General features: G+C 39.6%; 5 protein-coding genes across 6 annotated transcripts; 3 read left to right on the top strand and 2 right to left on the bottom strand.

The window, feature by feature from the left end:
* The first annotated feature begins 206 nt into the window (after positions 1 to 206).
* Positions 207 to 7,823, top strand: fbxl3a (F-box and leucine-rich repeat protein 3a). Of its 2 annotated transcripts, XM_034128573.1 has the most exons (6): positions 207 to 487; positions 1,778 to 2,159; positions 2,295 to 2,417; positions 3,137 to 3,308; positions 4,032 to 4,165; positions 4,277 to 7,823. In XM_034128573.1, exons 2-6 carry the CDS (start codon positions 1,779 to 1,781, stop codon positions 4,670 to 4,672), a joined length of 1,206 nt encoding a protein of 401 aa, XP_033984464.1. In that variant the 5' UTR covers positions 207 to 487; position 1,778; the 3' UTR covers positions 4,673 to 7,823. The 2 variants fall into 2 exon arrangements, with proteins under 2 accessions (XP_033984464.1, XP_033984463.1); XM_034128572.1 differs by having other exon boundaries at positions 4,032 to 7,823.
* Positions 7,822 to 11,481, bottom strand: cln5 (CLN5 intracellular trafficking protein). Its single transcript, XM_034128576.1, has 4 exons — positions 11,293 to 11,481; positions 10,290 to 10,464; positions 9,590 to 9,815; positions 7,822 to 8,983 (listed from the first exon to the last, which is right to left on the bottom strand). The coding sequence occupies exons 1-4, from the start codon at positions 11,394 to 11,396 to the stop codon at positions 8,496 to 8,498; spliced, it is 993 nt and encodes a 330-aa protein (XP_033984467.1). The 5' UTR covers positions 11,397 to 11,481; the 3' UTR covers positions 7,822 to 8,495.
* Positions 11,482 to 12,569: 1,088 nt separating this feature from the next.
* Positions 12,570 to 15,520, top strand: zgc:162944 (uncharacterized protein LOC569993 homolog). The gene is made up of 4 exons (XM_034128593.1): positions 12,570 to 12,761; positions 13,420 to 13,591; positions 13,704 to 13,902; positions 14,669 to 15,520. Exons 1-4 carry the CDS (start codon positions 12,570 to 12,572, stop codon positions 14,862 to 14,864), a joined length of 759 nt encoding a protein of 252 aa, XP_033984484.1. The 3' UTR covers positions 14,865 to 15,520.
* Positions 15,521 to 15,530: 10 nt separating this feature from the next.
* acod1 (aconitate decarboxylase 1) lies at positions 15,531 to 18,809 on the bottom strand. Its single transcript, XM_034128571.1, has 5 exons — positions 18,754 to 18,809; positions 18,381 to 18,542; positions 17,758 to 17,847; positions 17,456 to 17,655; positions 15,531 to 16,617 (listed from the first exon to the last, which is right to left on the bottom strand). The coding sequence occupies exons 1-5, from the start codon at positions 18,763 to 18,765 to the stop codon at positions 15,657 to 15,659; spliced, it is 1,425 nt and encodes a 474-aa protein (XP_033984462.1). The 5' UTR covers positions 18,766 to 18,809; the 3' UTR covers positions 15,531 to 15,656.
* Positions 18,810 to 20,499: 1,690 nt separating this feature from the next.
* kctd12.1 (potassium channel tetramerisation domain containing 12.1) lies at positions 20,500 to 21,967 on the top strand. The gene has a single exon (XM_034128577.1). It carries the CDS (start codon positions 20,522 to 20,524, stop codon positions 21,389 to 21,391), a length of 870 nt encoding a protein of 289 aa, XP_033984468.1. The 5' UTR covers positions 20,500 to 20,521; the 3' UTR covers positions 21,392 to 21,967.
* Positions 21,968 to 25,821: the final 3,854 nt, after the last annotated feature.

Here is a 25,821-nt window from a genome sequence, read left to right as displayed (position 1 = left end):
AAACGGGTCCTTATGCATCAAAAAGGTAAATCGTCTTCAAATAAATCAGCAACACCGTTTGTATTTGTGATATTCTCGTAGTTTATATAGTTTTTATAATGGCAGATTTGATTATGTGTTATCACTCTCGGGTGAGTCATCAGCTGAACACAGACGATCTTTACCAACAGCCATTTCGCATTGTATCTCCCATGATGCACCGCTGCTGTCATAACAACTCCTCGCCATTTCAGAATCAGGGGGGTCGAAACGCCCACCAAGGATTTAGGTCAACCTGTTGGATGAGCCAGACTCTCGCCGTGTTTATTCATTCAGAAGAACACCTCTTACCTCTTCTCTATCGTCAAACGGCTTAGTTATCTTCCGATGCGTTTTATTCGGTTGTCGCGAGTGAGCTTTTCCAGCTTGGGCCCGGGCTGAAGTGTCAAAAGTGTTGAACGGATTTTCCTGCTAACTGCTAGTCGGCTAGCTGAGTGTAAACATCAAGGTAGGATGGGTCGCCAAGCTTGTAAACTGTGTGTGTTGTAGTTAAATAACTCTGTGCGTCATTTATGTCAATCAAGTCTAGATTATTGCATGGAAAAAGTGTCATATAGAGGTAAGGGTTTGCCTAATAGGTAACTTTAAATGTAATGTATTTTGGTTCAAACTAATAAGCTACTTAAGTTTACTGCTACTTGTATTTGCGCTGTCAATGTAAACAAAGTCATGCATTCAATTAACCTTTGCATTAATACACATAGGAAAGTTACATTGTCAGCTTTTTATTACAGAATTAGATGTTGTCCTGCTTTATTATATCAGTATATTGACGACTAGCGTTATATTGATGGCCTCCACCGGCTCATACAGATACACATCACATCTTATACAGACACCTTTCTTCTAAAATAAGCAAAGTCAGATATCACAATACTGTGGGATTTAACAATTTCGAGAATGTGAGAATGGCAGTGATTTTACATGAACATAATAAGACTTAGCTTTATTTGCAAGATATATGTAACCTTACAAATTAAATGATTATTTGTTCATTTTTTGTTGATCTAATTTAACTCTCATACATACACATTCAGATGATTAATCGTTAATCATGCAGTGCTGTAATGGTGCAAAATGCAAATATGCTGTGATAAGTATATTTGCAACAGGTTGTTTTTTATACACGGATTTATCCAGCATATGCGTACACATATGTCAGTTACATAATATTTAGTGTATCATTTCCTTTTTGATACATGACAAGGATTCATCTACATACATTCACATGTATAGCACACATCTTTATTATATACAAAATATAGTGTATAGTATAATAATAAATATAGTGATTTGAGAGAATTCATTCCCCATTTTTAAGATGTTTTTAAATATTCAGATCAAGGATGTCGGGGAATGAAATGAAATACAACTCAATGAAAAAACAATCATGTTTGAAAACATCTACAGAAGTCTATATAGTCATTTTGTAAAATGACATCTGTAAAACTCCTCAATAAACACAACTGGTTTGTAGTGTTAGATCTATCAATGTTAGGATCTGTCAAGCTGTTCCAGGTGAAAATAAAAACATTTCATGTACACGGTTAAACACATCAGTAGCATATATATATATATACACAGAGACAACTTGTTTTTAAAAGAGGCAACCTGAAAATAAGTCACTTTTGGATCTACTTTCAAAATCGTTGAGTTTGATAATCAATATTGCTGCTGTGTAGTTTGACAGGCTTGTGCTTTTTTGTTTGCTGGACTATAACAAGCTCTATTTTCCCAGGATGAAGCGTATTAAAGGAGGAGAGGAGGACAGCAAAAGCTCCACCAGTGAGAGCCCCACTGAGGCCTGCAAGAAAGTGCGGAAGCAGACGGGCGAGGAGTCGGAGGCAGCGGAGGTCGGAGAGTCTTTGGGGATTGACTGGGCCCGCCTGCCTCAGGAACTCCTGCTCCACCTCTTTCAGTACCTTCCCCTGCTGGACCGGGCCTATGCCTCTCAGGTTTGCCGCAGGTGGAACCAGGCTTTCCACATGCCGGAGCTGTGGAGATGCTTTGAGTTTGAGCTCAACCAGCCAGCCAGCTCTTACCTGAAAGCCACACATCCAGACCTCATCAAGCAGATCATAAAGAGGCACTCCAACCACCTGCAGTATGTCAGCTTCAAGGTAACGGCGGAGAAAGATTTTATGTGTCAAAACCAACGATTCTTGGCGTGTCCACAATTCGCTACGGCCATCTGGTCAGACATTGTTGTTTTAATGTTCCTGAGGTGATGATTAATCTCTGTTTGTACCTTCCAGGTGGACAGCAGTACAGAGTCTGCAGAAGCAGCATGTGACATCCTCTCACAGTTGGTGAATTGTTCACTAAAGACCTTGGGGCTCATCTCTACAGCCAGGCCCAGTTTCATGGAGGTTCCAAAGGTATAAATAGCACAAACACACAACATATCTGTGTCAGATTTTCAAGGAAAATCAAATGAACGATTATCTTATAAAGCTAATGCCTTTCCATAGTGGATCATTCAGTGTTTGGCGGAGCCTGTTAATAGTCAGTGGACAGAATAGCATTTGCATTCTCTTCTTATCAGAGGACAGGGCTGAAAAGCAGTCTCTGTTCCCATTCATTGCAAAGAACAAGGATTCCATTACTTCGAAGGCCTCAGAAGGACACATGATGTTGTCTGGGAAGTTTTATTTTGTCTCTCTTAGTGCACTGTGATCTTCTTCCTATAAACACTTGAAAGCCATTCTGTCCCAGGAAGTTATCACCAGTGTATTATATCATTGATTTGGTCATTAACATATGAAACGTTCACCTACATGTACAGTCAAGTTTATGTGGATCATACATACTTTACTTATCATACTAAGATAGGAAGTAAATATTGTCCAGTAGAAACCTGAGAAGTCCATGAGGGTTACAGCAACCAAATGGATACACAAAAACATTGTAAAAAGAATCTGTGTGTTTCTGTGTGTAACTGAACAAAAAGAAATATGCATAAATATTACTCACAGCACATATGGTCCACCACCAATCCAAATATAATTGATTTAAATATGCCCACTAAAATCTGAGAACTGCCATCTTGGTTGCTACTTCTCAAGCTAATTCATGAGTTCCCTTTGTCCTTCCACAGTCTCATTTCATCTCAGCTCTGACGGTGGTGTTTGTCAACTCCAAATCGCTGTCCTCGCTGAAGATTGACGACACGCCGGTGGATGATCCGTCTCTGAAGGTGTTGGTGGCAAACAACAGCGACACGCTGAAGCTGCTGAAGATGAGCAGCTGTCCTCACGTCTCCCCCGCAGGTACAGTGAGCGCTCGGACTGCTGCAGCTGTTTCAGTGATCAGGTCGAGAGAAGCAGCCTCCTCATGTTTTTGTTTTGAGATTTTCAAGCCATATTCACCTTGTACTTTCAGTCATATTTTTTATTTAGTTTTTCTGAATCACAAGGTTGTACTTTTTTTTTGTATTATAGTGGCTTTTTTTAGAGCCTTATTAATCTTATCATTTTCTTATCATTCTTCATCTTTCATACATTTTCCTGGAACTGTTTTTAAATGTCAGCTATGATAAAGACTGATAAGATAAGATACTTTATTGATCTGAATCTGGGAAATGTCTGCGATGCAGCAGCATAAAAACACATGGCATTGTACATTAGAGAAATTAAATGACTAGAAATAAAATAGCATTAAAAAAAGTAGAAAATATGTTGAAATACAAATGTAAAGCACCAAAATATAAAAGCAGGATATTATGTATACATTAAGTGTGTAAGGAATGGAATATTAAATATTAAATTGAATATAAATGTCAAATGTACATTGTGATTTTAAGTTCAGTTATCCAAGAGAAGCTATGGAGCAGAGAGTTCTCTTCCAGCCAGTGGAGATTTGTTATATCGAGTTATTGCAGTAGGCAGGAATATGTTCCTGTATCGGTCATTGTGACAAAACATTACACAACATAAAAACCCATGATGAATTTTAGATCATTTAGAAAAACAACAATCTGTCTATATTTGCAGGCATCCTGTGTGTGGCCGACCAGTGCCACGGCCTCAGAGAGCTGGCACTGAACTACCACCTCCTGAGTGACGACCTGCTGCTGGCTCTCTCCTCGGAAAAACACGTCCACCTGGAACACTTGCGGATCGACGTGGTGAGTGAGAACCCCGGCCAGCACTTCCACACCATCAAGAAGAGCAGCTGGGACGCCATGGTGCGCCACTCGCCCAAATTCAACCTTGTCATGTACTTCTTTCTCTACGAGGACGAGTTCGGCCCCTTCTTTAACGAGGAGATCCCGGTCACGCACCTCTACTTCGGCCTCTCCGTCAGTAAGGAGGTGTTGGGCCGCGTGGGCCTGCACTGCCCCCGCCTGGTGGAGCTGGTGGTGTGCGCCAACGGCCTGCGTCCTCTGGATGAGGAGCTGATCCGCATCGCTAAGCACTGCACCCAGCTGTCCGCCATCGGGCTGGGCGAGTGCGAGGTCTCCTGCAGTGCGTTCGTGGAGTTCGTCAAGATGTGTGGCAGGAGGCTCTCCCAGCTGTCCATCATGGAGGAGGTGCTGATCCCAGATCACAAATACTCCCTGGATGAGATCCACTGGGAGGTTTCTAAGCACCTGGGCAGGGTCTGGTTCCCCGACACGATGCCCATCTGGTAAAGAGAAGCCGAAGAGGCACTTCTAGTTTGTGGTGGCCTCCATGTTTGCATAGAAACGCCTTTAAATGCTCAGCTGTAGTGGAATGTGTGGTGCCAACATGGAGAGCGTGAACTGAACTCCAGTCTGGAGTGCAGGGATGTGATGTCAGGCACCTGACTGCTACACAATGTTTTCATGCCATGCAAACAACCCCAAAAATCTCTGCCTGTTAGCTTTACAATAGACTGTGGAACCCCGCTTTGCCTAATCTGGAGACGGGACTCGCCAGGCGACTTCTTTATATTAAACAAACAGCACACAGAACAGAGCAGGTGGAAATATTCCACCAGAAAAACAATATTCCTGTAACTATACATATACACTATACACATTGTTGCCTGATTATGATGATCATTATGATGAGAGATGTGTGTTTGTGTATGTATGCTTATGTGAGTGTGTGTTTTTATTGTTTTTTTTAACATTGTGGATTCATTTGGGAAGATCAGGTTCACAATTGCTTGTTGTTACACTACTGCTTGGCCTACTTTAATCCAGTCCAGCAGCTTGGCACTATTAACAAGATATCCCGTCTCCAAATGGCTGCAATGTTATGTGCACAGTGTGTGAGAAATGGTGTTTTGTCTCATGTATGAGAGGTTTAGTCTATTTGCACAGTTATTAAGATACATATACCAACAATAGAAAACACTAAGTTCAGTGCAGGAGAGTCCTCCCCGTTTATACAGAATGACATTAATACTCATCAAAGACTAAACGGAATACAGCACAACAAAATCTACACTCACAAACACAAAAGAAAGCATAAACGTACTGTAGCAAAAGAAAAGCAGACCTTGGATAAATAGATATGTGCAACCAACAGAAGAATATCGCTATATGTTTAAAGATGAAGTGAGAAATGTATAACTGTCCTACAGCTGGTGAGGACGATAACGGTTTCAGTTTCAAGGGGAAGGCTTCACATAGTTTTGAAGCAGAAGAAATTAAATTATTAAGAGTAGCAGTTTTGTGCTTTCCCTCCTCGCTTGATCATCATAATAACACATGATGGTTCAAACAGTTAAACGTTGACTAAGGGAGAAGTGAAATGTGTATATAGGTCTATTTTTGTAACGTGAAGGTGTGCAGTATTGATTATTGTCATGGATTTTGTTGTTTTCTCTAAAGTATGTTGATGTTTGTTGTTATTTTCTGATACATGCATACATTGGCTTGACGAATTATTTTACCAGTTTTGTTTTAAAGAAGGTTTTTGCACAGTCTTACATTTCCCTGAGCACTTTACGTGAATGAATACCAAATGAAAGGTGTTATTTTGTCCTTTTTGAAAGCACAGAAACATTTTATAAAGCCCTCATTTTGTAGTTCGACCCAGATTGTAATGATAATTCACAGTGTACTGAGTCAGTGCAGTATAGTGATGTTAACAAGCTATAATTACTAAGTAAGAACAGTTAATTCTACTTTAATAACCTGAACAGAAATGTCTGAATTTGGAGGTTGAAATTGCTGCTTCGTAAATATTTTGTAGACATTTCTCTGCAGGTATTAGCTTACAATGCATGCTGGGAATGCATATATATTTCCTAAATAGGTTTCATTTTTATCTTCGACTATGTGCCTGGCCATGCTCTAAACATTAGCTCTATGTTGTGGATACTTCCTTTTAGCGAACGTTAGCTCTGTATCGTGTATCTTAATGATAGGAGAGAAAGACGTCTTAGCAGATAAACATCAGAAAGCTAATGCTCCTCAAAAACATGTGATTCTTTTTACTGTGAAACAAACTTTTTAAGAAGGAAATCAAATGCATCTGTAAATAACGCTGTGTGTTTTTTTATTATGAGTAGAAAAGCTATTATTTCTTTATCTCGCCCTCTGTCGGGGTTTTCTTAACCATCGGCTCGTGTCTTTTATAAAACCAGAGCGCGTGTTGTCCTTTTTTTTGATGGATTATTTCATGCTGTTCTCACTAGAAAAGATAAACTGTCATTTATTGATATGGAAACTGCTTTTGTAATTAATTTGTGTTTTTATGTTGAACAAAAGAAGCAACCTTTATAACCAGCAAGCAGACCAGCAGATTTTATTTTACACCTCCACCTCTGTCAACATGTGGTTGTTGTTCAAAGGTTTTTAATTGACTACGACAAGCTTTGAATGATTCATCAACAAACGGTAACAAAGGAATGTCCTGGTGTCTAATATATTATTATACGGAAGCACAACAAACCCAAAGAAATGGCTCTACTGTACTGTACGTCCGATTTAATTTATAAAAAGTAATACTAACTTGCATTGTTGTTTTTCAGTCACTCGTTCCAAACGTAGCACTATCTTAAGGCAATAAAAAAAAATAACTTAATTTTAATGATTTAATTCATTAAAACACTATATCATTGAATTTAAGAAGACACTTCATTTTAAAAGACAAAATAAAGTATACAAATCTGCAAGAAATTGCTATCAGTCAAATCATTAGGTGATTAAGGGATTTCACTGGAAGACATCATTAAAAAAGTAACACAAGTTATCAGAAGTGGAACAACTTTTGCACAACATGCATAACCCAGATTTGGATTTTTTTTAATTGTATTTGTTGTTTTTTCTGCCAGACTGCATTCCTTTTATCTATTTCTTTTTGACATGCCATGTACCTAAACACTGGACTCATACTGAGACACTTGCTGCTTCTTAGTTTAATTCATTGATAACAGTCTGTTGATTAGTGTCGCTCTCTTCTTATATCACTGGCGGTAGATACCTGCGCTGACTGTCTGTGCTCGTGTGCATTAGCATCTCAGTGGTACGGTAACATATCTCCTGAATTAATTTTCATTATTTGTGCAGCGCATTAAACGGGTGCCGTGACAGCAGCTCTAAAGTGAGGATTGTGTCTCAATGCTGTACTGGTTTAATCATTTTCATGTTGTGTTTATCGGACATTTCAGTTAAAATGCTGATAATCTTTATGATGCCTCTTGTCAGTAACTGTTATTTTTGACCTAAGTTGTTCAGAGTCCTCCAGTAGGTTTCAGTAGCATTAAACTGGTGTTGACCATGCTGTCCTTTTAGTTTAGCTTCTGTAAGGCAAATGATTGTTTTGGACATGTGATCTTTTACCAGTAATAAAACATTTGTGAATGTACTTTTTGTATCTGTCTTTATTATCTTCAAACACTGCAGTCTTTACAATTTGTTAAATAAAACACACAAGTAGCATCCAAGAAATTGGGCAATACATAAAGTAGGAAAAGATATGAACAATGAAAATAAAAACTCTGTACATATACTGTATCTTTAGTTAATCTGTACAAATCTGAATGCAAAACAACCTAAGGCTGGACCTGATGTGGTTATATATATGTACTGTGACACGATAACTAGGTTATTTGAAAAACAGTTCTCCACAAAATCACCTCCAATAGTATTTTGTGTCGGTATTTATCGTTACATTTGGTTAAAAAAACTAAATTATCTCCCTACAGAGTAGTAGCTGTTCTGGAGCTTTTGATGTGTGTCCAAGGCATGGCAGAAGGGGTAACAAAATGGATGTAAACAATACAAAATGTAGAACAAACACTGTTGTAACTGTAAGAAGGAAATGCACACATAAATGATCCTTTAAACTCCAACACCCCTTGATAATCTAATAATTGTCAATCAAGCAAAAAGGCCACCGCTGGTTTCAAATTCTTAGACGGGAAGATTTGCAGCTTTTCAGATTCTTGTTCATATCCTTGGCTTTTGAACGAACAGATCAATCATCGATAAAAAAGTATTTGCAACCCTTCATGAAAACACTCGTAAAAGTTGTATATTAAGGCAAAGGCACCTCTTCATAAGTGATCTGTATATAGGGAGGCTTCATGGGCAGATGCCAGTACTCAAAGTTGTAGTAGAGGTAGAAGCTCTTTTCTAACACGACCTTCTCATACGCCTCCAACAGACTGACGGCAAAGTCTACAAACGTCTGATGGGGTCTGAATGTGTGGTAAAATGTACGGATGTCCCCTGCCAGGTTCTTCAGAGCGGGCTGTCCGAAGATGCTGCTGTCGTTGCCGAGGTAGGTGGGCTCCCCGCTGAAGAGGTAGATCTTGGTGTAGTTGGTCTGTGATCTGCTGGAGAGTTTGGCTCCCAGCTCCGTGAGTTTCCTGTACGTGCGGTGGACAAACTGCGAGCAGTCGTAGGACTCGAACCACACGGTGGCGTTAGGGCTGGGGTCGGAGCGGACTGTCCACGTCTCGTAGTAGATTCCCGTCTCGTTGTCATCCTGCACCCACTGGACCATGTCGTTGAACTGGTTCCCTGGGGAAAGTAAAAAATACAATTACAAATGAAGTCTTTTAATACTAGCAATGCAAAGTGACAAGCAGGAAGTCCAACTAAGGGAGCTTGAATATGTCATAAAACTGTCTTTTACCAGTATTCTTCTGCCTTTATTTGATAGTGATAGTGGAGAGAAATAAGGAATGTGAGGAAAAAGAGTGAACGAATGAGAAGCAGCAAACCTTCCAGCCAACCGGGAAACAAAACGATGACTGTTTAGGGAATTTGCACACATGAGGTATTCGCCCTAACCATTTAACAATCGCTCCATCACTGCAGTTATTAGCAGAAAAGGTCTTTGCTAGGGCCTATATTCAGATGGGATCCACATACATTTGGTGGGACTGACTCACAAATAAACTGCAAAATATTTGACCTCATGTGGCTCAAATCTGCATTTTTAGTAGTTTTATTACAACAAGGAGTACATGGGATTTGTTGACAACAGATCAAATGTGGATAACCACCAGCCTTATCTTTTAATGTTGTTAGATATCAGACCTGAAGTTCCAAAACTAACTATAACACTGTATTGGTATTGTCTTTGGTCTGTATGAGAAGTGTGTACTAGCAAAGAAGTTTTACCTGTAAGTTCTCCTATTTTCTCCAAGGTGCCATTTTGGGACCAGTGTAAGTCCTCGATGCCTCCGAAGAAGCAGGCGGCTCCCTGGTTGCACCAGAAAGGCGCATACTCCTCGGGCCGGATGTGAGGGAAGGTGCAGTTTCCCAGTTGGAACAGCTCATACCACTCCACGGTGAAGTTACTCCCTGTTTCTGAACTGCTGAACCCAATGGCATCATGCATGATATGCTGGGAAGACAACAGAACCATCATACTGGCGTTTTAGTAGACATGGTGGAAAGATGAACAGCTGTGTTTTCATAAATAAACTCACAGGTGTTACTTCCCTTTTTACAAGCTTACTACAGTATTTATAATTATCTTTCTGTGTCAGATGTACCACCTGATCACATGACATGGAAGCTATTGAAAATAAATGCAATGTAAAATCTATTCATGAAACATCAGTGATTAAAAAATACATTTACTATATATATTTTTTGCATAATTTTCACTAGGAAGTTAACATGGAGGTACTAAAAATAACATGGGTTTTGTGCCATTCAAATAGTAATTTATTATAAGTAACTCAGTTCCAAACCCTGTGGTACAAGCATGGGCAGGGTCTGTGAAACTGAATGTGAATGTCTTGGAGGAACTCAAACCCTGACATTATTGTGGTGAGATCTCAGCAACGTGATAACAAGAGAGTTTAGTACCTACCAATTTCCCCAGTAAATCTCCATACTTGAATTCCCACACAGGTGTTTGCAGGCGGTAAACTGAGATGACGTCGCTGTCTCTCATGGAGGGGATCCGTCCATCACTGTCTCCGGTGGGACAGAACGGGAAGAGAGCTTCACAGAAAGAGTCTGCAGCGGGACGACTGTCAACCCGTCTGTGGAGAAGGATAATGATGCATTACTGTGTACATAACTTTATTTTTTTTAGTTGTTTTAATTTCTTTATTAAGGAGTGCAGACAATTCAACAATTTTTCACATTTCCTGGTTTTGGTTTTCTTATTAAAGGAAATTGCACTACTACCCCTCTTTTGTTACATATAAGAAAACAAACTGAATCTAGAAAGTAACTTGCAAATTGTTTAGGCATTTTTATTGAGTGTTGAGTCTGTAAGTGGTTATACAAATATAACAATTATAATACACATGCATTAAAAAGATACTTTGTAAATGTATACACAACTAATAAAGACACTATTCTCTTTTAAATGTGTAAGAACAATAACTCAGTGAGAAATAAATGAAGGAAAGGGAGAAAAATAGCAAGTAAAGTAATCAAATAAATGTAAAAGATATGTGTGTTACTTAGATGTGGTAAAGTAGTATAAAGTAGCAGAAAATGAAAGGAGTGAGGTCAAATACAAACACATAGCAAATTACTTTCAGAGCTTGAATACTTCCACAGCTGATTAAATTAAAATATGCATCACATGCGACTTAAATGAGATGTCCTAAGTGCTCATTCACACATTCCCAAGAGTCCAAAGTTTGCGAAGTCATGTGAACGCACCAGACGTGATATAGTTAACTGATTTCACATCAGCAAAAAGTCCGAATAATAATCAATAATGTTATTTAAGACCAAGTCAGTCTAAAAGGTCAGAAACGATAATCGGAACAAATCTCGTGTAGTTTTAACTTTATTTTCTAGCTGTCCCATGACTTCACGGAGCAGAAACAGTATATAAAAGTCTGTATTTTTACCTGTACGGAACGGGCCACTGCTGCTGTGCATTACTCCTGAAGTGAGCAACAACATGGAGAAACAGGAGCAGGTTCAAACACAGAACAGAGCCCGTGTGAGACATGATCAAAACTCTAAAACTGACTGAAAAGGCAGAAGTTACGGAGACAGATTTCCCATGATCCTTCCCCTTTGAGCGGACTTCCTCATTACCGGTCACATGGTTTTGTTGATTATACGAGATCACATGACAGGAGTTTTTTGTGAAAGCAAAATTGAACAAAATGTTGAAATAAGTAAATAAATACACACAATCATATTTGATGATATGTATCAATATTTAATTAGCTTATTTATTTTAATCTCTTATGCTCATTTACCGGTGTTTATTTTTAATTACCATGTTACTTTTGGGCCCTGATGACAAAAGACTGATTGTGACAGTGACACAATCATATAGAATAAATAACTTATTTTAAATATAGGAAATAAAATAAATAAAAATGGAACAATGAATCAAACAAATGAAATTTAAATTCAAATGAATCAATCATTCGACTAAAAATAAAAACAAAATTAGACTATTAATTATTTTTAAAAATCTACTTCATTTAAAGGTGGGGTAGGTAATTTTGTTATATTCCATGGAATGCTCTTAACATCCCGATAGCAATGAATATCTTAAGAGCTTTGACAAAAAATCCATAAAAAAATGTCATCTGTGGAAGCCGTAGTACTGTAAAAAGCACGACCAATCATTTTAGCCGGCCCGGCTAAAATAACTGGATGGCCTACCTGCCTGTCAGCCTTCCATCTGTGCACAAACTTATCTCGTGCCCTCATTGGTCATGTGCGCCTTCGTGTGTGTTGTAGGAGGGGCTCTATAAGGAAGTGGCAGATTTTTTCTGGCTGTGTATTTTCAAATTCTAGCGATCTCGAGCCGGTTTCTCAAACTTACCTACCCCACCTTTAAGTTTTTTCTGTATCTCAATAATTTTAAATGTATTAATATTTTTGATTTTTGGTTTGCTAAGCAGTCTTATTATTAACATGATTAAGAAAGGCAAAAGACACAACAAAAATAAATAAACACATACAATCTGCCATTAAACTATTTGGTTTGATGTCAATGGAGCAATTACATTTATTTCAGAGGAAACTCAAAATAAAAACAGTAAAGATAAGATGCAACTGCAGGCTAGGACACAGGATGGCGATGAAGCTCTGGGAAACCGCTGGTTAGTGAAAGAAAAACAACCGTAGAAGAAGTGTGCGTCCTCCAAGCTGACAGTCCGCCATGCTCACACTTCTACACTGTGGTCGTAACGTACTGACATTCAGGACCATTCAGACAATAAACAAAAGTTACTACAGCTCTCAGATGGCTAAGCGCGTGGCTGTGGTTTTGGCGGGCTGCGGAGTTTATGACGGCAGTGAGATCCACGAGGCCTCCGCTGTCCTGGTCCACCTAAGCAGGGGGGGTGCGACTGTAAGTTTGATAGGACAGCTTTCACATGCAACTGCTAATGTGGCTGTATGCTATGTTGTTTATATCTCACAGTGCATTGTTTGACCCACTCTGGCTCTGTTACACAACTCAATTACACACAATGTGCTTGTGCATAATGGTTTTAAAGGATATGTTGGTTTACAAGCATCAAAACAAAACTCACATGACCATATTATGTGCGTTGTAAGAGTTATTGGTTGTGGAGTGGGAGGAGTACGTTACTCAGATGGTATACAATAAGGAAAAATAGTTCTGTGCAGAAATGTTTTTCTCCCATTAGTGAATCCAGTCCTTGTTACCTGATGAGACCAATCAATTAGGTCTTGTACCTTCCAAAGTTGCCTTTATTTTAATGTATAAAACTCCCACTTTCCCAGACAAATGCATTAATTAATTTGTTGTATCAAGTAATTGGCAACAATTCGGACAACTTATTAATTTATTGTATAATTAATCATTTATTAATATATTTTGGTTATGAAATGTTGGTCTGACAAAACAGGCAATTGGCTCGCATGATGTTGGTAATACTTTTACGAAGAAGAAACTAATCATTATTGCGTGTCCTAATGTTGTCTAGTGTTAGTATGTTTTTATGTTATGAAATGAGTCCTCCCTTTTGCTTTATCCACTACAGGTAAACATGTTTGCTCCCAACATGGAGCAGATGCACGTGGTGAATCACTTGAAAGGCGAACCGTCAGAGGAGAAGAGAAACGTGTTGGTGGAGAGCGCGAGGCTGGCCCGTGGAAACATCCAAGACCTGTCCAAGCTCAGCGTCAAAGACCATGACGCTATAATATTCCCAGGTTTGATCACAACATGATAAACCTCCAATAAAGGACAATCTATATCCTTTTCCGCCCCTTGATCTACAACTGCTTGAATGACTGAAATAATCATTTTTTATAATGATTGTAGGTGGTTTTGGGGCAGCAAAGAACCTCTGTACATGGGCGGTGAAGGGGAAGGACTGCTCCGTTAACGACGAGGTGAAGGCCGTGCTGCAGGCGTTCCACGGCGAGGGAAAACCCATCGGCCTCTGCTGCATCTCACCTGTCATCGCTGCCAAGGTGTTTCCTGGCTGTGAGGTCACCGTCGGGATTGAGAAGGATGACAAGTGAGTCTAACTTCCCTGTTTCTTTGGAAATACATTGAAAGCAACAAACACACTGTCAAATTCCTTGTGTTGGTACACCTACAACAGTGCTGATCTTGATTAATATTGTATATTTAAGAATGTTGTGGTTCCATATAAAGCTCTATTAAGTCTTATAGGCTGTGCTGCTTGGAGCTGAAGACTATACTGACTTGTATCTCTCTCTCTCAGCTAGCGTATTGGGATACATTAGCAGCTGCTAGCTCAACACAAGTTGCATTGTTCGTAATTTAGGCGCCACGTAATGCATAACATCAAGTAGTGCAATGCTTATTTGTTGGGGTACACTTTTACCTTCTTATTTTATTATTTTGCAATATCACTAAAAAGAAGTCTGATAACCAAAAATACGTTTTTTTTTTGGGAGAAAAAACAAGATGTGAAGTTCATTTTTCGTCCTAAACACAAAGTTGTACTTTATGAATAACCGGTTCAGAAAATCTGTCTAAACTGCTGCTGTGTCTGATTTCGTAGCAAAAAAGCTTAAATATTTTTGGAAAATGTAAGTGTGTTCAAAATCAGAACCTGCTTGCATATCTGCATTGGAGCAGATTCATAATTCAATATCATGATGAGCCTTAAAATAGTAACATATATAAATCTTCACATGTTAATGGCTTCCATCTTTAAGCCTATTTTTCACATGTCCTTTCACTATTCACTGAAAAAAACGTGTATTTCCTTATAAGCAGCTGAACATTGTGTGGTGCTTCTTTCCCTCTCTCAGGTATCCCAACACCACCGACACCGCAGCGGCCATCACCGAGCTGGGCTGCAAACACGTGAATAAGAGCGTCAGTGAGAGCCACGTGGACGAGACGAACAAGCTGGTCACCACCTCTGCGTTCATGTGCGAAGCTCCAATACATGAGATATATGATGGAATTGGTACGATGGTGCAGGACGTGTTGAAACTTGCTTGAAATGGCTAATGCTCAAAAATGGAGGCTGTCGTTTTAGAGAGCTTAAAGGTGGGGTATGTCATTTATTTCAGAAACACTGTTTGTTATATTCCATGGAATGCTCTTAACATCCCGATAGCAATGAATATATTAAATGCTTTGACAATAAATACATAAAAATATTTCATCTGTGGAAGCCGTAGCGCTGTAAAAAGCCCGGCTAAAATAACTGGATGGCCTACCTGCCTGTCAGCCTTCCATCTGTGCACAAACTTATCTCGTGCCCTCATTGGTCATGTGCGTGTTCGTGTGTGTTGGAGGAGGGGCTCTGTAAGGAAGTCTGAAGGAAGGGGCAGATTTTTTTTCGGCTGCGTAATTCTAGCGCTCTCGAGCTGGTTTCTCCAAAATTACATACCCCACCTTTAATAGTAGCTGCCTAGTGCCTACTGAACTAACTGATATAATAATGATACAGTAACTCCAGGATTAAAAGCACTTCCAGATAGACTACTTAAATATACACATTTGTAGCAGTAATGTGCACTATATGTTCTGATTAATTGAAAAAATAATCTCCGTTTGAAGCAGTGATTCAGTATTGTGATGTCAATGCAAATCACATTTTCAACAGCAACTAAGTTATTGTAAAGAAAATGCAATAAAATGAAAAAAAAACACTTTTGCTGTTCACTTTATTTCTTACCCCTTGGAAGAAAAATCAATACAAATATTTACATTATGATTCTTGTGTTGAACATTTTAAATGTCTTCACACAGATATAACACACTCGGTACATAATTTTTATCGTATATTTACAATCTTCGCTGGCTGTAACACTGCTCCTGTTGACTGCTTGTCAACCTGAGATATGAACCCAGGATTGAGCATTCTCTCACTCTCTCCATGTTTCCTACCACATCGATCAGGCCCTCCACACCCTCTGAACACAACACTGAAGAAGCATTAACACTGAACTTGTCCACCAGATCCTCCTGACTCAGTGGCTTCCTCCAGTGGCCGTAAAAGGTATCACATCTGGCTGCGTAACTCTGCCCCTGATCTGTTTCTATCTCAACCTCACAGTACATCTTGTCAAAGCTGGGTTGGTTATCTTTAGGGGTCTCCACTTTCACTTTGGAGAGGAGCTCCTTCAGTGCAGGCCGGTTAATCTGAGCTTCACTGAAGGAAGACACGGTCACTTTGTTATCCAGCAGGGCGGAGGAGGCGTTGAACTGAAATGAGTGCCTGGCTTGGTGCTCTGTGGCAGGTAAGGGGCAGTCGACATACTTGGAGGGAGGCACTCTGAGTGTGACCCTTCTGATCTGCCTAAGGTCAAAGTTTCTGACTGTGTTTTCAAGCTTTGCCCGGGCTGCCAACGCTGCATCCACAACCCAGTGCATCCCCAGGTGAGCAGGGATGCGTTTGAAGGCTATATCCTGGTCTTCCAGCATCCATTTAAAGTCACCAGAAGCAGGAACTGTCATTGCTGAAGGACTGTAGTCTTTGTAGTAAACCCCAAACCCACTGGGTATATCCAGGATGGCTGGGTTCCCCTCCAGTCCCATCTGGGCCAGCTGGGCAGCCTCCAGCCCTCTGCGAGCAGCGTTCCCGATGTGGAGAGGTTTGGTCTGCGTGGCAGCGTTGGCCAGAGGAGCCCCAGCAGAGGAGGCTGCGATGGCCAGAGCGTGGATGCACTCTGCGGGGGACAGAGCCAGGAGCTTAGCTGAGGCTGCAGCGCTGCCCATTACCCCAACTACACTGGGGGGGTGGAATCTGAGAGAGGGGGGAGAAGAGGAAGGAAGAGAAACAAACCAAGAGAACATATTTGAGTTTAAAACATCGATAATTAAGATCAGAGATTAGTGATTGAATAATACATTTTTATGTAATCGATGAAGTCCTTGAAAAAAGATTACATTTATTGAGTTTATAAAGTTATTACTGTCTGAAGGATTAGCTGGGTTTCACTTGCTCTTGTTTTGTTTGACAAAACAAGCAGTTTGAGGATGGGAAAGACAAATAGTGAATATAATTCTTCACTATTTGCTGACATTTTATAGACTAAATAATTATGTAATTGATAAAATAAATAATCAGCAGATAAAATATTGGCCCAATAAGTTATTTAGAACCCTATCTGATTCTTCTGGCAAAAACAACCACCTTTTTCTTTCTTTTTTTCTACATTTATTTCCTTGGTGTTAGACACTTGGTGTTAGACATTTGTGTCTGAGATTTCTATTTGCGGGGTTCACAGCGCTACAGCATGGGAAAAAGTATTTTATTTAAAAATAATCTACAAACCTTGCTGTTTATGAAAACTCTTGAGAGTGAGGTTTATGGATTTTTAATGAGGTGAGGTGTTTCTGGCAAGTGATGTTTCTGTTGGATGTATTTTTTAATGCTGTGATTACCACCTCCTTTCCTGAAACACCTCATATAAAAAGAAACAAATGTGTCTGGCTTGATACCACCAGAAGTAGATGTTGTACTTTAGTAATTTAGGGGAATCAAACCCTTTAACACTCACATATATTCCCAGTGTCCAGTTTACCATTGGACATACATTTGCATATTCTCTGATTTTGGTCGATATTACTGAATATCTCACCTCTCAGGAATGTTGAAGGCCTCTCTGGAGAACCTCATGAGTCGGCCCTGCACTTCAATGCCCACATTGAAGGCCAGCAGCAGGTCCAGACCGGAGGGCCGGCTGGGCAGCGTCTCAGCGAGGGCCAGCAGGGCGGGGAGCACGGCCCCCGAGGGGTGAGTGGCCGGGTGCCACGTGTCGTCAAAGTCCATGGAGTGAACCTGTTGCCACACAATGAGACAGAACAGATAATCGGAGGTCAAACCATCACATTATCTGTATGTTTTCTATAGTTTATGATGCATTTATTTGATTGAGCTTACCGCTATGCCATTGACAAATGCAGCGTAAGGAGGAGGAAGAGTGATCTGGGATTTACCCCAAACACTGCTCCTCTCGTCAGACTTGAAGGACTGTAAGCAGACAATATTGTGAGGATCAGTAACAGTACAAATGGATGTTACTCTACGCTTGTTGCTAATTTCTATCAAACAATTATAAACAAATGGCAGCCAAAAAGGGAAAATAACTAACAGGCCTGAAGAAGCACAGGAAGCAGAATTATAATGACATAATCTGATTAAAAAAAGGAAATGAATCACAGTACAATCGATATATTTGACAGGTGTTAAAGACAGTAGCTTAGTATTTTAGTTTATTTTTTAACATAGACACCTTCTTATGAGGGCAAATAAAGAGAGATTTAATGGTGACAGTTTGATACTAATAGAAGAAGATTTATAGTATCCAAATGAATGATGACAGATATTAATAGTATTCATAAAAAATATTATATAAGTCATATTTGTGCTTTTTTTGGAATGCTTCTTAAGTAATAAATCATCTTAATTTTTTCTCATTAGATTTTTACATTTAAATGATGTTATACATTGCCATATTTCAGCAGGTTTAACATACCCACACACAGTAGAGCAGTTTACTGTACCTGGCTGTACGTGAGAGCCTTGTTAAAGACAGCTGTCCTGCTGCCTATTAGCCCAACACCCAGGGTGTCCAGCATCATCCTTTTGCTCCTGCTAATCACACCATCTGTCAGCTTGGTGGTGTTTAGAGCATGGATGGCAGCGCCAAAGCTCTCTGTAATACCCTGCAAAGGTGAAACAGGGCCAGTCAGATCAAATGCAAACCACCCCAGAGAGAGTGCAGTGGTAAAGGATCGAACAAGTACAAGTATTTCAAAAATATGCCTAATATATGATATTAAATACTCAATATGTCACTTAATTTAATTTAAAATACTTAAAAAAGCTCAAAACAAATAGATAAAAGACAAAAATAAACATAAAAAACAAACATACCTTGCGTAGCATTGTTTGGAGCAAATGTCTTCAAGTGACCAAACATTGCAGTGCAGCCGACTTTTATAGGTAATCACTCTATCTGAAGGCTGGTCTACCAACTTTCCAAAGTGGCTAAAGACCGCCATAATGAGAAGTAGGAACTTTCACAATGACTAGACGGGGTCAAACAAAATCAGTTGTTTCTGCAATTTCTTGAAAGCCATATCTTAGAAAATTAAAGTAGTGGTATAAAACCGCCATTAGTTGTGTTTGCGACGGATGCATGTTATAAAGGAAATCACAGAAGAAAGAAATACAAATCATCACAGTGAACTGTTGGCTATTATTAAGTCTGCTGAAATATATTATTACATTATTACAAACATGTAATAATGTAATTGTTGTTAGACGCTTTTATCCAAAGCGACTTACATACTCAATACTGTGGACAATCCCCACAGGAGCAATTTGGGGTGAAGTGTCTTGCCCAGGGACACAACGACATGCTATATATAATATAATATATATAATAATAATAATAGAAGTAGTAAGATTACTTTATTTTGTATCAAGTGACCATCTGGCTTGGGCAGAGCATATTATCTGCTGTCTTTCACAACAAGTTCTTAGATGACAGATCGTGGAAATTCAGCTCTCAGCAATGGGACGTTTTGAACAGGGAAATGAGCCTCAACCAACAAATGGGCAGCACATGACAAGAGGATGTGTAATTTCAAACAGCTGGGAAATGTATATTTACAAACCACACACTTTGACCGTAGTTGTTTAGAAAGATGTAAGTCAGCTTTAGTTTAAGTCTGTATTTATACACAGGAGGAATAACCCTCACTGACCTTGCTATAAATAACATGTTCCTCAAATACTCATTTTCCAATAAAAGTACAACATGTATGTATATTAATGGGCAGATTTGCATCACAATGCTGCATCTTAAGCATTTCATGTTTATAAGTAACGTTTATTAGTATAGATGGAGTAAAATGTACAACATTTCCCTCTGGCAAGTGAGGTAGAAACACGGGAAGCTGCACACAATGAATATACTCAATGTAAAAACAGCAAAAATGTAAATGTAGTTACATCCATCCCACCACAGCTAACCTTCTTGACTGATACCCAACATATTCAATTAGAAATTTGAACCTTGATGGTCAGCATTTTTGTATCTCCTAAGTTGTTCAAAGGGCTGTGTGTGTGTGTGTGTGTGTGTGTGTGTGTGTGTGTGTGTGTGTGTGTGTATGTGTGTGTGTGTGTGTGTGTGTGTGTGTGTCAGCTGCATTTCCATCAGAATTACAATGGGTGTCACTCTTTCCATATTTTATAACAAATTCTTGACTTCAAAGCTAGAATAAGTCATGGTTTCTGGTTCTGTATTTTCATATGGGACTTGCAAAAATACATTTCAACACAATTTATTTTAATTAAATAAACATTCATGGCGTAAGATTTATTTAATGTGAAACAGGGCAGGAAACTGAAATGACACACAATCAGATGAGAGAGAGGGTTTGCTTTAAGTGATGCTGGGAGAGACTCTCTCTTTCTCTCTCTCTCTCACACACACACACACACACACACAGATAAATAAAGAGAGAGAGATTCACAAGGCAAGGCAGTCATGTTATAGTTAAATGTTAATTTTACAGTTGTCACGCACGCACGCGCACTCACGCACGTGGTAAGAGCAGGCTTCATAAACAAGCCTCTGCCTCTCAGTCGCTCAGTGTTTCCACTGATCTCACATCAGTGCAGCGGCTCAGAGAACATGGCACTGGCCGACACAGAGCGCGCAGTGACCAACTGCAGCGACCCGGGCACCCCGTTCTCAGAGATTATCGAGCTCAATGTCGGGGGACAGGTTTATGTTACCAGACACAAAACTCTCGTGGCCGTCCCAGACTCGCTGCTGTGGAACATGTTCAGCAAGAAGTCACCCAAAGAGTTGGCGAGGGACAGCAAAGGGCGCTACTTCTTGGACAGGGACGGCTTCTTGTTCCGCTACATCCTAGATTATCTCCGAGACCTGAACTTGGTCTTGCCGGACTTCTTCCCGGAGAAAAGTCGGCTGCAGAGGGAGGCTGACTTTTTCCAGCTGCGGGACCTTGCCAAACGCCTTAGCCCCCGGGTGAGTAAGGACAATTCAATCTGCGAGGAGATCAGCCAGAGCGACACGGAGGAAGGTGCGCAGCAGTGCGGCTCCTCGGCAGGCATGGAGACTTTACGCGCCATGTCGGTCAGCGGGGCCACGTGCTCCCCGTCACTGGACTCCAGAAAGCCGGGCTATATCACGATAGGATACCGAGGCTCGTACACCATTGGCAGAGACATCCAAACCGACGCCAAATTCAGGAGAGTGGCGCGCATCACGGTCTGCGGGAAGACGGCCCTGGCCAAGGAAGTGTTTGGAGACACGCTGAATGAGAGCAGAGACCCGGACAGACCCCCGGAGAGATACACATCCCGGTACTATCTCAAGTATAATTTTCTAGAGCAGGCATTTGATAAGTTGACCGAGGTGGGCTTTCACATGGTGGCCTGCAGCTCCACAGGCACCTGCGCCTACACCAGCAATGATCCAAACGAGGACAAAATTTGGACAAGCTACACTGAATATGTCTTCTGTCGGGAGCAGTAAACATGTCAAGTTTATGTAAATAGACATTTCTTAATCTAGAGGGGGATGTCTTAAAACAGTATTGCATTTGCTGTGTTGAATGGTATCGCTTTTCAAGGGCGAGTGAATGCGAAATATTGCTTCATTATTCTAAGAATAGACAAATACAAGTAGCCTATTACCACGTCTGTGGTAAAACAGATACAGTGAGATGCCACCATAGACTATACACAAGAGGAGTTTGGATGTTAAAAGTGTGCAAACATAGTTTGAGTGTACACAGTACACACCCATCCACAACAGTTTTGTGTATAAGCATCAAGAAGATGTCATCATCATCTGCACCTCATATAACTGCATATCAATGTTTCTGTCATTTCTGACTCAGTGCTGTGGGAATTGAGTGGCATCCAAAAACAGACAAGCAGCGATTAGTATTCAGTGTTATTGTAATTTTTAGGCTTGCTCGATCACATGTTTGGCCAAGTTTTGTACTATTAGACTTGGATACATAGCAGTTCTATGACATGATACAGTGTATGTGATTGCTTGGTAGAGTTGTTCTGTTCAAATGAAATAAAATATTGTATTTGGTTATTCTCAGCCTCTTTGCCAAACATCCCATATTTTTCTCAACGTTGTCTGCACACAGTGTATAGGATAAAAATACTAGCATTCATCTCCCTGCAACCTTTTCAACTTTAGTCTGAGGGGAACCAAAGAGTCAGCCTCAGCGATGCCAGCCATCATGGCACAGAAGCGGCTAGTCAACAAAGTCTGTCACAGTTTTCACTTAAAAAATACCAACATGAACTTTGATTGACTAATCACATTGTACCTTTTTTCTATTTGACCTCGCCCTGTTGCAGAAGCAGAAAACCTCTGAATATAGTTAGCATGTAAATACTGTAGGAGGACCGTTGTCCATATCTATTTTGTCACACAAATCCACTAGCATGCTGTAGGGATGCTAATATTGCAGCTGCACACACATGATGTCATTATCATTTCAAGTGTAAATAATGAAAGGGTCCAGCTGCACACAAATGGGAGGGTCCAGTATGCAAAGGAGAAATAATGGAGAGTCGACCTCCGCCATGGAGCAGAATTATGCCTAGTGTATACAGCCAGCCCTGGATTATGCATTTCATTCAGACATCTTAAAAAAGAAGCCTTACATTTAAAAGCCAAGGGTCGGTGACCGCACATCAGGGGCTTATAGACCAGAGGAAATGATGTAACCCCTCTCTGGGTTTCATGCACTTATACATCATGCGTTGTGTTCAATAAATTGCCCCAAAGAGTCAGTAAATGTTCTGTGTGGACCGGGAAACCTTTCAGGGATGGTGATCTTTTTAGGCAGCATTGTGAATACATAAATACTCAAATAAGTTTACTTTCTCATCACCTAGGACCATTTTAACTTTAACACTATTATGGCTTACAGGGACAGTTGAGCCATTGTTAATGTTATTGGTAACACCTGAGCTTTCCCATAATATGTCATAATATCTGGTGTAAAAAAGTGTGCCTATTAACGGTTTCTGTTCGGTTAAATGCACATCAACAGTAGGTCAACAAGTGAATTATAAATGGACATAATATACATTTAAATCAAGAAGTATAGCCCTATTACAGCCAAGTAAAAACACATTACATTTTGCTTGAGCAAGAGTCTCCATCATTAACTTTGTATTGATTATTGCCTAATACCAGTCTAAATAATTTATCTTCAGTCAAAGCGTGAGGTTTTTGGGGAAGAAAGCTTTATCTGAAGACCTGAATTGGATCTAGCTATTTACTGTACAAACATAATCCAGATTAGCGACACACAAATGGAGCAGCTGCGGTAACTAAGAAGATTCTTTCCAGCCATCTGCCAACAAACTGTACAGTATTATGAACCATTTTAGTCAAATGTATCTGGCACTGTAAAATCATTAGCTAAGATATTGTCACATATATATCTAAATTAGTCTTTGTCAAATAGGTGTCTTTTCAACAGGCTGGTTTTTTTAAATAAATATGTTGGATCCTTGAATCATCAGACACCTTTAAAGAAACAATCCTGATGAACGCAAGGTGTCTTAAAAAATATATAAATATCCCATTTTTGATAGATATTGTTTCTTGTGTATTCAAATGAGTCAACAACTTGTAGGGGTCTTGAATAACTGCCATTAAACCTCGCATGGTCCAGTTCCTGCCAGACTTTGATCATATTAAAATAGTCAAATAGGCCCAAGAGCTTATTTCTTTGAAGTTTTTTATAAAATGTAAAAAAAAAACAGTATTAATGTCTCTGCACTAACTTGAAGAATGAAGGGAATCGCCCTGGATCAGTCAGCAGTCTGTCACATATCAGCAAACAAACAATCACAGACTCACACCCACAGTTACACACAGTATGTCTCCACAACGCTTGCATGTCTGTGGGCTGTGGGAGGAAACCCACTCAAACATGTGCAGCAAAGTCTGTCATTTACTGTACTGCAGGACAACAAGCTGTTGCAGCACATGCATTTGTGAGCAATGAGTAGTTTAGAGAGAGCAGGATTTTATACCTCCCTTAGGGACGCCTATTATCTGTAACTTGAATTAAATGATAAGAAATCACAAATGAGAGTCCATTTGGATATGAAAACATTGTTAAACATTACGACTTAGCCACATACAGTATATTTATATACCAGTCACGGTATCTGATGTCATTTGAATTTAATTACTTATTGACTTGCACACAATTTGTTTTGAGAAGTATTGTTTGACAAACACAAAGAGAGGGAGGAATAAAGAAAACAATATAACAGAAAAACCATTATGATTCTAGTTAGTATTGAACTGTGAGAAGTAATGAAGAATGCTGTAACAATATAAACCACATAGTATGGAAAACACGAATTAGAGACTGACAATTCATTAAAATTGCCTTGACTGTGTTACCATTCATTAAAATGGAAATGCAATAAATGGGTTGTCAGGTTTTCGAGCAAGTGATGGTGTGATAATAAAGAACAATAGAAGGAGGCTCGGGGGAAAAATGTAGTTGAGGTCTGGAGGAAATAGTAAGATTGGAGAGAAAAATTACTTTTGATTATCAGCCATTGTTGCTGTTCCTTCCTCCTATTAATATGAGTAATACTAATGTGAGCATGCTCCGTGTTACCTCAGCAGATCAGGACTGTTTGAATTCCTCGCATGGGTCCAGGATGCGCTTCAACTTCCTGAGTTATTTTAGATCAAAGTGGCTTTCATTAGCACATCACAACAGTAACTCCGGACCAAAGGCTTCATTACTCTAATGAAATTCTGAGTCAGAAATACATTTCAAACTTGACTGCAGGGGATGAGCCTCAGTCAGAGCTCATAGGAGGTTTCTGCTGTTATTAGGCATAACATTATAGTGTTTCACATGGTGAGCCCAGGTATTAGAGGATCTATAACACAATGTCCATTTACCTTTACATTTAATAATAATAATAATAATAATAATACATGGCATTTACATTGGGCTTTCCTGGTGCTTAAGATGTAACCACAATCTGCTTTTATATTAAAATGTACAGCGTCTATTTGTAATTTAACACAGACAACTTGTTACAAAACAAAATCAACAACCCTCATGCTCAAGCTTCAATTATATGTTTAATTCATAAAGAACAGTATGCTTATATTTAGCAAAATATGAAACAACTATGATGCAGTCACTGCAGTCACTGTTTTGTTAAATAAATGTGGTCTAATAAACATTATAATAGATAATGGATAAGGTGCTCAAGTTGATGGATTTATGGATGTGTCACAAGACGGTAAAAAGAAAAAAGTAGGAACAAACATACTGGTATGTCTAGCTTTAGTTGAAAAAACATTAAGAGAAATAAGGCAACTAGGGAAAAGGTTCTCACTCAAGAAAATAAAGAAATTAAAGCTGTGTTTGCTTATTAAATGAGATCTTGGCAAGATATAATGAGAAGAACAGCAGCAGGACCAAGAATAATAGCACCAGAAATAGTATGTCAGTGATAGTAGTGATTATTTATCTGACTCAGAAGAACACTTTAGCCATAGAGTGCAAAGGGTCAGCAGCTCGAGTCACACATGTGTCTGCATTTAGATACAACACCTCTGTTACAAAACTAAAATACAGGTGAGATATGGGAAAGGAAAACAGTTTGTCCTGCTCAGTTTGTTATTGTTTTAACACCAGTAACATCAGACTGAGCATCTCAAATACAGCAAAGGATGTTGCATTTGATTTCCCTGAGAGTCTTTAATGAGCATTGCTCTCTTAGTTCAGACTCCTTTCATTTTAGACTTCTGCTAGAGATTGCAAATGTCCTCATTGTGATCAGCAGCATCGAGGCTGATGCAATGTGCCCTGATCACCTGAGCGGAGATGCTGCTCTCTCTACTCACGTGGCCATTAAACCTCCCACCTTTCACACCAGTTG

This window comes from Trematomus bernacchii, unplaced genomic scaffold (assembly GCF_902827165.1).
Source record: "Trematomus bernacchii unplaced genomic scaffold, fTreBer1.1, whole genome shotgun sequence".
Taxonomy (NCBI): domain Eukaryota; kingdom Metazoa; phylum Chordata; class Actinopteri; order Perciformes; family Nototheniidae; genus Trematomus; species Trematomus bernacchii.
Note: the sequence above shows the minus strand (reverse complement) of the source record. Positions and strands in the feature narration are given on the sequence as shown.

Excerpts from the sequence above, each read along its gene's own strand:
- kctd12.1 (XM_034128577.1), top strand. The coding sequence starts at position 20,522 with ATGGCACTGGCCGACACAGAGCGCGCAGTGACCAACTGCAGCGACCCG.
- zgc:162944 (XM_034128593.1), top strand. The coding sequence starts at position 12,570 with ATGCTCACACTTCTACACTGTGGTCGTAACGTACTGACATTCAGGACC. Across the intron at positions 12,762-13,419 it reads TAAGCAGGGGGGGTGCGACT|GTAAACATGTTTGCTCCCAA; the intron begins GTAAGTTTGATA and ends TATCCACTACAG. Across the intron at positions 13,592-13,703 it reads TGACGCTATAATATTCCCAG|GTGGTTTTGGGGCAGCAAAG; the intron begins GTTTGATCACAA and ends TAATGATTGTAG.
- acod1 (XM_034128571.1), bottom strand. Across the intron at positions 17,848-18,380 it reads AGGCTCTCACGTACAGCCAG|TCCTTCAAGTCTGACGAGAG; the intron begins GTACAGTAAACT and ends GTCTGCTTACAG. Across the intron at positions 16,618-17,455 it reads GCCTTCAACATTCCTGAGAG|ATTCCACCCCCCCAGTGTAG; the intron begins GTGAGATATTCA and ends CCCCTCTCTCAG.
- cln5 (XM_034128576.1), bottom strand. The coding sequence starts at position 11,396 with ATGTCTCACACGGGCTCTGTTCTGTGTTTGAACCTGCTCCTGTTTCTC. Across the intron at positions 10,465-11,292 it reads CAGTGGCCCGTTCCGTACAG|ACGGGTTGACAGTCGTCCCG; the intron begins GTAAAAATACAG and ends CCTTCTCCACAG. Across the intron at positions 9,816-10,289 it reads GAGATTTACTGGGGAAATTG|CATATCATGCATGATGCCAT; the intron begins GTAGGTACTAAA and ends TTGTCTTCCCAG.
- fbxl3a (XM_034128572.1), top strand. The coding sequence starts at position 1,779 with ATGAAGCGTATTAAAGGAGGAGAGGAGGACAGCAAAAGCTCCACCAGT. Across the intron at positions 2,160-2,294 it reads TGCAGTATGTCAGCTTCAAG|GTGGACAGCAGTACAGAGTC; the intron begins GTAACGGCGGAG and ends TGTACCTTCCAG. Across the intron at positions 2,418-3,136 it reads GTTTCATGGAGGTTCCAAAG|TCTCATTTCATCTCAGCTCT; the intron begins GTATAAATAGCA and ends GTCCTTCCACAG.